Source organism: Ictalurus furcatus, chromosome 29, assembly GCF_023375685.1.
Source record: "Ictalurus furcatus strain D&B chromosome 29, Billie_1.0, whole genome shotgun sequence".
In the NCBI taxonomy this organism is placed as follows: Eukaryota; Metazoa; Chordata; class Actinopteri; order Siluriformes; family Ictaluridae; genus Ictalurus; species Ictalurus furcatus.
Window position 1 is genome coordinate 9507830 of NC_071283.1, and position 10645 is coordinate 9518474.

The 10645-nt window shown below is 38.0% G+C and overlaps 1 protein-coding gene across 1 annotated transcript; it reads right to left on the bottom strand.

The window, feature by feature from the left end:
- Positions 1-2611: 2611 nt before the first annotated feature.
- On the bottom strand, positions 2612-10611 carry emc4 (ER membrane protein complex subunit 4). Its single transcript, XM_053619535.1, has 6 exons — positions 10448-10611; positions 7166-7274; positions 6725-6839; positions 4945-5098; positions 2979-3139; positions 2612-2830 (listed from the first exon to the last, which is right to left on the bottom strand). The coding sequence occupies exons 2-6, from the start codon at positions 7261-7263 to the stop codon at positions 2795-2797; spliced, it is 564 nt and encodes a 187-aa protein (XP_053475510.1). The 5' UTR covers positions 7264-7274; positions 10448-10611; the 3' UTR covers positions 2612-2794.
- Between the last annotated feature and the right edge of the window lie 34 nt (positions 10612-10645).

Here is a 10645-nt window from a genome sequence, read left to right on the forward strand (position 1 = left end):
GTTTTTAAACAAGAACAAAGAATACAAGGATACATATAAAGTTTGAAAAGAAGAGCATTGTCAGCATTAAAGACTTTCAGAAATAGAGATAGCACACTGTACTATTCCTAGTTGATGGGGTGGGTACTTTGTGCTACCGTAGCTCTTCTGTGGGATTGGACCAGACGGGCTAGCCTTCGCTCCACACATGCATCATTGAGCCTCGGCCGCCCGTGACCCCGTCGTCGGTTGTCATTCTTTGAACCACTTTTGGTAATTACTAACCACTGCATACTGGGAACACCCCACAAGACCTGCCGTTTTGGAGATGCTCTGACCCAGTCGTCTAACCATCACAATTTTGCCCCTTGTCAAAGTCATTCAGATCCATCCACTTTTCAGATCCATCCCATTTTTCCTGCTTCCAACACATCAACTTCGAGAATTGACTGTTCACTTGCTGCCTAATATACACAGGAGTGTTCAAGTAGCAGGGGTGCCACATTTAAACCCTCGTTTGCCTGTGATTTGTACACTGCCTCATTTGCAAGTTAGTTTGGATAAAAGTATTTTTAAAAGATAAAATATTTATTAAAAAAATTATCCTTCAGCATCTGGCATCCCAGTCACATCAGTGACATTTGGATAAATATCATTTTACCAGCGCACAAGAAAGAAAGAACACTAATGGCCTGACTGAATAAATCAGCCTCCACAGCTTGCTCATCCACAAGTAGAAAATGAGATTTATTTAAACATAAGAGCGTCCTCCCCGGTCTCCACTGCATTATTATATTTTGTCCATGCATTATAGCTTACCCAAAAGAATGCTGCTTAGCTTTAAAAAAAAAATTTTTTAACCCTGCCTTTTTGGAAATACACTCTTTTATTGTTGCTGAAACGACATCATTTTGTACCTTGACCTATCTAAACAAAGAAACCATATCTCATCCTTTCCTGCAAATTATCTAGTCATATTTACAGATACTAGTGCTGTATGGACAGATGAAATCGTCCGATCTACTCTGACACGGTCCTTCCTAAATGGCCAGGTTGTAAAAACCATTGCCAGGCAGTGCAGTGATGATGTGGAACAGGTATTACAGGTCAACAAGTCTGTGGGGGGTGTGTTTGGTTTCTGTTTGCAAATGGCTGTAGTTAACCCCAGACATGAAACATATGCAGGGAATGTGGTCTTGTGACATTTCAGAACATTTGACCTTTAAAATAAGCATGACTAAACACAGTCATGTGCGATATATCCCTTCACTAATAAGTGAGATAAGAGGTATTCAAATTCATTCTAACAAGTAATTGAATAATGAACACATAGCTGTTACAGTGCTCCAACAAAATCCAACACAACAGTCACGACTGATACGGTTTCCCAGGTATGGGAGCAGACACGATGCATTTACTGCTTTCATTCGCAATAGCCAGTAACTGCATTGTTTGTGTAGTGAATGGTGCTGGATATTAAGTTTTATGGTAATCCTCAGTCCGTATACGTGTTGTGATGGCACATCCATACGTTTCAGTGATGGGCTTTATTTATCTCCATTGCCATGGATGTGGAAGAGCATCTCTTGCATCAAATCTGCCATATTTAGTGTCTACGTTAACAAACTGTTGAACTACATCAACAAAGCCTTTCCCGGAAACAAAGTCGTACGGCCGAACATCTTTACAGCAGAGTGCAACACATTTATCTGTAGTTTCTTGCTTAATATAAGCAGGAAGAATTGCTTTATGGTGGAATGAGAGTTTACTTTGACTCTGGAGAACGGAGCAGACATGCCAGATTTGTGCCCACTGTAAACGAATACTTTTGCACAACTTACGTTCAATTCTTTTCCATTTTTTTCAGCAACAATTGAAAATTGTTTCCAAATGTCGGACTTGCCTTGCTTTGTTTTTGTGAAGTAAATAGCCCCTTTAATGTTCTTCTCAACTTCATTTGTTGACTCCGTTCTTGTTACACGCCCACAGGATCCCAATCTCAATGCAGCCCTCCACCCTGAGGAAACCCCCGAAGTAGGGGGAGAACATGCACGCTCCACACACACACAGGGCGGAAGCGGGATTCAAGCCCCCAACCCCGGAGGTGCGAGGCAACAGTGCTAACCACTAAGCCACACCAATAAGGGGGATGTAAATTACTAATTTGTTTATATTTAGACTAGTGGAACAAAAAAATAATAACTGCATAGGTAGGTGAGATTGGTCAAACTGTCTGAGTGAGTGGAAAAAAAAAGCAGTCCCTTGCACACCTCAGTGTTAAAACCAAAGTACACTCACAGTAGTGGCATGTCAAGATGGAAAAAATATCATATCACCATACTTGAAGACATCGTGCTCTTCAAACGCGCTTTATAACAGCAATGTGTCATTCACGAATTTACACATACCTAGATGAACAATTTTTTTTTAAAGAAAGACAAGACAAATAGTTCCTCTAGACACTCTTGATGAAAACTCAATTCTAAATGTATCCGAAAAGTGATGGCTGTCTATAGCTGTAGTCTATGGCTGCAAATAGTGCTTCGAAAGCTATGAAATATGGTATTCCGCCTCGAACAGCTTTTTTTTTTATCTGACGAGAAATACCCAACGCAGAGACAATAGTCTAATGTGTTTAAGTCAAAAGTACTGAAATACGTTTATTAAATCTCTTTTTGTAAGGACATTGTTATATGTAGCAGAAGCATATGAAACAAAGACAAAGGAGATCTCATTCAAAACGTACATAAATTAATGAAATTGTGTTAAACAGGCAAAGGGTTTGTGTGTGTAAATGCATAGAGGTTTTGAAGGCTCACAGGACCAATCCTCCACCCATGATCTCCAACCTCTGTGGAAGGAAAAACAGAAAACAGCTTTTTTTTTCCTTCAGGGGTAATTACACAAAACATATAACTAGAGGTCCACTGTATTTTATACATTATACGTCCATATTTTTTTTAAAACTCAAACGGCACCTTGTACAGTTTGCTTCATACCTGTGGAGGTTCAATAAAGGCGAGCCAATCAGACGAATGCGTTGGGAGGAGACCCATTGACTGACACTTGTAGATAGCTAGCGCTGAGCCGAGCAAGTTGCCGATTAGGTAGACCAAACCCTGGAGCCACTGCTGACTTGAACTCTCCAGTAGTTTAAAGGCTGAAACACGGAAGGACAATCAAATGAATATTTATAATACGTGTCCATTTGCATGTTTGCCGCTCTGCATCTTGTTCAGATCGGTGTAGCACTGAAACGAACACGACGAACAGTATTAGCATGTAGCTGTTTCTCTCCAATTCTCTCAAAAACGGTATTCACAGCTGAATGATGTATTAATAAATAATTCATCTGTAGTTCTGAATGAATTTATCTTTGTAAAAGACCTTCAGTGATTTATTTTTAACTTCAAGTTTGAAAACAACCCAAGTGTCTGTGATATTATCAGAAGGAAGTACAAGATAATTGTAGCAAGATATGGCCTTCAAATAATATAACAATATTTGGGGATATTTTTGCTAGAGCTATATACACTAACTAACTATACAATGGTGCTTGAAAGTTTGTGAACCCTTTAAAATGTTCTATAGTTCTGCAACAACGTGACCTAAAACATCATCAGATTTACACACAAGTCGTAAAAGTAGATAAAGAGATCCCAATTCAACAAACGAGAGAAAAATACTGTACTTGGTCACTTACTTATTGAAAAATCTGTTGTGACACCCTTGTGTAGCTATAACTGCAACTAAACATCAGTCCTGCACTGTTTTAGTTCATATTTATTCAGAAATATAGAACATTTTCAAGCACCACTGTATATAGCTCTCAAATTAGTTAAGTTCATTTTAAAATACTTGATGGTGTTTTTCAGCCAATCCTTCAATCAATCAAAGTACAAATTCTATTAAATGTACACTAAATTATATCCTTCACTTTTTCAGGGTGACAGTAAACAGTAAAAAAAAATCTAAAACTGTCAAATCTGTTTAAAACAAAATTACATAAATATATTGGTCTTCAAATTAAACAACAACGCAGTGAGTTAATACAACGTCCGGCACTCCTCATACTCGCTTGGGTGCCTTTGTTTTAGGTGCTGAAAAATGTTTCTAACACTCTGTGTGGTCACAGCGTGTTTTTTTTTGTTTTGCATGGTTTGCAAATTACTGTCATTTGTTTGGAGTCTGACCTTCTGTATCCAAAATGCTTCCACACTACTGATGTAGCTCCTCGTTTAGCGACTAATTAATCCTTCAAACACCTAGTGGTGTAGGCCTAAAAATTTAAGTCGGATCATATCTTGGTCGGACTGCATTAAGGGTTCAAACTTCATGCCTCGATATCTTAAAATAAATAGAACTGTTACTGCTAGAACCTCATAATTTCAAGGTTTCAATATTTACTTTCGATAACAAAGGAAACAGTGTTATGACGAGTTATAAGCTGAGAGCTGTCTTCATTTAAAATGTACAAAAATGAACATGTTTAATGAGGAAAAGACAGGGCGATGAAAAGCCCACTTGGTACTGTGAGTAATAATTATATAGAAACAGTACTGAAACCTGATGATATTTGCAATACTCGGGAAAAGTGTAGTATGAAGTTAATATTATGATACTTGCGTTGTGATGCATGAAAATACACTTTATTGAAAAGCTTACAGCAATTCTGTTTATTTCAAGCTACATTTCGAACAAAATAATGCTATGAGGTGATCTGTCCTGATCTGCTTCCCGCTTGTAGTTTTAAGAGTAAATGGCTAGAGGGCAGCAGAATTTATAAACAGAACGTATCTCGAGCAAAATTATTTTATTGCCTGAAAAACGATGTATACAAATGAATAGTAATTATCTTCATAGCAGAAAATACATGTTGGCTTCTTTGATGCTAATATAACTCACTAGCATGTTCAGGAGTAGCATTAAGTGCAATGAAAAAAAGCAAACTGAAGCTTTACTCACTGGCAGACATGGACATGAGCGCCTGAATGGGCCTCCAAGCCATCATACACACCATCATGATGGGGAAGATAGAAATTGTGTTTCCAGACATGTACATGATGAACAGATTCATGGGAATTTGCTTCAGAGGGCCAAGGGCTACATCCCAGCATCTCTACACACACACACACACACACACACACACAAAAGTACATGATTTAAAGCAAAAAATAAAATGTAAAAACAATACACACTGAAAAAATGTATCCGAAAAGCACATCTGTTATAAAAAGAATGTTCACTTTTCAAATGCTATATGAATTGTCAGTTCTAAGCCGTATTTTTTAGCTATAACATGCGTCACAAAGTGCTCTGGAAGTACAATCAGCGACTAAACAATTTAACAGGTTGGGTTTTAAATAGAGATGCACCGATGCTAAATTTCTCAGCCGATACCGATAGTTTGGTGGTTCTGCATTTTATGCCTTCTTTTAAATGAATAATAATTAAATTCCACAATTCTGAAAAAAATGCAAATAAAAACGTTATTCTCTCCATTTCTACAAGTTATTTCACAGTAACTGGTCTCATAAACACAAAACACATTACTCTAATTAACATGAACTAAATTCTGAAGATTAAAGTAAGATTTCTTCACTTATTGAATGTTATTAATTCATATTAACATTGACTGAATTCTAAAAAAACCTCCTGTTAGTCTCCATTCACTCACCACTAACAAAAGCATTTCTACTTCATCACTAACATCAAACTGGTAATATATAATATCAACTTTATTTATTTTATATATATATATATATATATATATATATATATATATATATATATATATATATATATATATATATAAATAAAGGATATGAAATATACTACTCTACAAATATATTTTTCTGTGCAATATATATACTTTTTTGTCAACTCTTTCATTTAACTCTTTCAACGGTGTACTGGCGCTTTAATTCGCTTCACTGCTGCAGCGTCTGGTGTAAAATTTTATCAGTGCAGAGATTACAGAGATTACAAACTGCAGTTTTGTTGTCATTCCACAGAAGAGACATGATCTTTAAACACAGCATGAAATCGATATGTTTTCCTGCCCTCTTTTGATTGACAGGATACAATCGGCCCTGTAAAAATTTGGCTTTATCGGCCGATACATCTGTGCATCTCTAGTTTTAAACATTGTTTTAGTGTACATGTACCATACAGCACAGTTAAGTACACTTTATATGTGCATTTGAAATGTAGATTAGAGGTCGACTGATTGGTCGGTTGATTTTGCAAATTAATCGTCACTGATAACTGATCGCTGGAACTCTCAGTTATCGGCAAAAATCCACACTGATCCTTTTTCCCGGTTGCGTCCGTTGCAGGAGCGGCTGAGAACGGTCCGGTGTCGTTATACAGTACGAGAGTGGCTTCTAGAGGAGAAATAAAAACTATCACTGACGAATTTTGTTGTGTTATTTGAAGTGTTTTTTTTTGGTTCTGTTTGGATGTATATCTTTTATTTACTTTAATATTTCTATAGTTATTTCATTGAAAAAAGCACAGTACATTTTCATTGTACAGTCATGTATGCAGTATATTTTTTGCAATAAAGTTCAGCAATAATTTACTCTGAGTGTTCTGTTTTCATTCGGTATCAGTTTTAAAAACTTTCGTTTGATTAATCGGTTATATAAAATCCATCAATGGACCTCTAATGTAGATATTTCTCTCACGCATATACGGCATCGCTAAAATTCCTTATTTTAGTCTACATGTCATGCCGTTTTACCTTCTCCACCAGGTTGCGGTCTGCTTCCTGCACGCTGGTGTCAGGGACTGGTTTATCCGAGTAGCCCACAGGATACATAACTTCTCCATCCTTAAGCTGCCTGTCTCCTCGGGTCCTGCACAGAGCAAGAGACGAGAGATGTATTTCTATGCGACAATCCTTGTTTTATAGTAGACTCATTTCACAAATGACTTTTGCCACAAATTTAATTCCATAATCTGTCCGGTACTTTCAGTAACTGCTTTTTCCTGGTTACCTAGAAGCATATTTGCAAAACTGCAAATCAAGTAAAACTGCATGGATGTATGAACATGTAGGGCGTCCTCCAATTTCTGGGCTCCTTGATCGCTGGCCCTAACAGAGGAGTCCTAAGTGTAGTCAGTTCCACTTTTCTTGTGAATCCACACACACTTGTGATTAATAAAGTTTAGGATTTCTTACCTGGTGTTGGCCAGACTCAGCTCCAGAGCCCATTTCATCCTCTTTTGTCCTGTTGCTTTAGTGGACAAGGCTCCTCCCTGTCCCCCCGGTGATGACATGGCTCCTATTACTAATAAACAACAAAACAAATAAACATGAATTATTTTCACTAATTACCTAGGAGAGCCAGTTAGCTACCAAGGTTCACCCTTGATGTCTGAGTGCTTGCTAAGATTGCACCCATAACATTAAGGTTCCCATAGCACAGGTGGGAATCAGGCTTTAAGAAATGTCTTGCATATCAATATTTATAATCTTCAATCTTAATTGATTATATAACCAATCAAATTATATAATAATATAATTATATAATCTTTGCGTTAATGTCTCCACTACTTCTACACTGGGTTTCTCATTAATATGACATTGAACACTGCCGCATAGAACATTTAAAACATTTTCATTTTAAACACGCTCTCCGTCTACTCTGGCGTTTTCAAAAAATTGCTCATAAAAACGTAAGAAGCTCTGGCCAGGCGTTTTTTTAATTTTGGTCTCTTTGAATTGATCTGGCAATGTCAAGGAAAAGCACAGTTTTTAAAAATTGACATCTTTAGTACAACATCGTCCACCATCTTCTATGTTTCGAGTTAAATGGGTCACATGACTAAAAATACGTCATTGTTTTTGAATACGGTTGTTTTCTCGGTCCACACTACGATGTGAAAATGGCGCTTTCATATGTATCCACTTTATAAAGTGGGAGCGCTTTCGAAAAGCTCCATTTCTTGTTGGACAAAAACGCCGTCTTGGTGTGGACAGAAGGCCGAAACACAGAGGAAAAAGATGCGTTTTCAAATTTAACCGGATTTGTGTGGATGTAGGCTTAGTATTGAGCCACACAGACGTGTCGCATTGATTTCTGAGGACGCGCAAGAAGCGACGCTCCAAATGACTGCAGAGTTCGCATACGTGCAGCTATCAGCAAGTGGACACCATCCATTCGTTGTGTTCACGCCATGCCGGATTTATTGTAATTATGTATTTCTATACACCAAAATGAACATGTGAGATGAGGATGATGTTGACAACTGCAAAATCCATTATTACAACATTAAGTCACATTTTTCCAGCTCTCTTCTGGTTTCCCACTGAAGCTAAACAAGGTTGAGCCTGGCCAGTACCTGGATGGGAGACCTGGGGAAAATTAAGGTTGCTGCTGGAAGTGGTATTAATGGTATTAGTGAGGCCAGCAGGGGGCGCTCACCATGTCATCTAATGCCCCAGTATAGTGACGGGGACACCATACTGTAAAAAGACGGTGCTGTTTGGGGTGAGATGTTAAATCGAGGTCCTGAGTCTCTGTGTTCTTTAAAATAATTAATAAAATAATCCCCATCTCTGAATTGGCTACATCACTCTCTCCTCTCCACTAATAGCTGGTGTGTGGTGGGGGTTCTGGCACACTATGGCTGCCGTCACATCATCCAGGTGGATGCTACACACTGATGGTGGTTGAGGAGACCCCCCCCATATAATGTAAAGTGCTTTCAGTGTCTAGAAAAGCACTATATAAATGTAACTAACATTTTTATGCTATTGCAAAATACAACCACAATACAACAAGTAACAGTCAGTATGCAAATACATTATTAATATTCTGAGGAGCTTGCATCACAACGAGCATTCAGCCAAAGCTCATTTAGATTCACGTGCGTCGAACATGTCTCATTTACCAACAAACATCACCGCGAAAGACGTTGCAAAACAATTTCATGCAATCGCAATTTTGCCAATTCAAGTATAAAAAAACCCCCACAAATCCTCCACAAATTGCATCGCAATTTTAAAAAAAAAAAAGTCAAACACAGCAAAATCAAGCATTTTTGGCCACAATGATAACAAAAAAACCCTCAGAAACTCTGAAATCCTGTACAGTAATATTATGAGATAACGACTTAACTACGTTTTACTGTTGAAGCTGTGATTTTTAGTGTTTCCTCATAACGTTGCAGCGGTCAGTCAAGTCGGAGCGCTCAGAAACTTCCTAGGATCCGAAATCGCATGTTGTGACAGTACCTACTGCATTCAATTCAGTACGTACTGATCAGTATAAATCCGCGGTCACACTAAGCTTTAGCGCTCCATTAACTTCCATTCACACGCATCCGAAAACGGCAGACCAGAAACGCAAGCTCATGCGTAGAACTTTCATAACTACGCTGCATGATGAAAGTTCAGATCTGGTGAACTCTGACCTGCGTAATTGTAGGGTTAGTTTAAAAAAAAAAAAAGAAGAAAGAAATTAAAAATGGAAGCGCTAATTTTATTGGTAGCGAGCTATCCTGTACTTTACAACAAAGCTTTGAAAGTTCATAAAAAACGACTTGGGTGAGGCAGCATAAGTTTTGCCGGATGATGTCATATCCTGTTCCCGCCCCTATTCGTAGCAGCGTCTGACAAAAATGCGCATGATTAAAGCCTAGTGTTACCACGGCATAAATAGCAAACCTGAATACAATCCAAACGTACTACACAGCGCGGATTCCGATGGCTCTTCCGCGCCAGTCCCGTTGCATTATGGGATAGCACAGTATCCACAGTGACCACTGCTTCCATACCGCACAATCATCAGCAGCTCATCCAGATATTTCACTGTTTTATGAATACTGAGAATTCGGTACTCCTTTAACGTACTGCTTTTATATATGTATATTATGTATATTAGGGTAGTGGGGATATTCATACGCAGTCCTACTTTACAAACTGATTGTAATTATGAGTTCTACGAGGTCGGACAAGTCGGAATCTCGTAATTATGACATGACGTCAACGCAGCTATTATCCTGACCCCGCGTGACGTCAGTGCAGCACACAACCACTAACTTCTCAAAGAAATAACAAAAATACCGCAGCATCCAACAAATCAGCACCAGGATGTCTAAAAACAGCAGAAATATTTTAATATAAACATTTTAAATGTGTTTCATGGTGAAATTTTACTTTAAATCTATAGAGACAGTAAAAATGAGCAGAGAGTCTCATTAGCTACTAGCTAACCCTTCGGTAAGAACACATTTAGCTAGCAGTGCTACGTCTCATCTTTCCAGATAGGCCTTTCTGTATAATAATATTAGCTCGGGTTTAATTCTCAATGGTTTAACCGAGGACATTTAATATGCAAAGAATAACACGCAGACAATACTACTCATTTCTTTCTTTTCATCGTTTCTGACTGTGCTTAGCAGCTAACTAATGTTAGCGTCAATGTTTGCGAAGATAAGGAGATATGAACAGCCATACCTTAAAACAGCTCTAATATCTGCTTGTACAGGTTAATAATTAGTCTCTGTGGAAATAAAATGTAAGGGTCTTATTTGTTTATATTTATATTTATATTTGAACTACAACAGCAGCTTCTGTGCTCTGCTCTTAACAATCCTGTCTGGAGGGTTGCCAGATCCTAACCGTGTTCACCGGAACCTTAATTTATATTCGAAC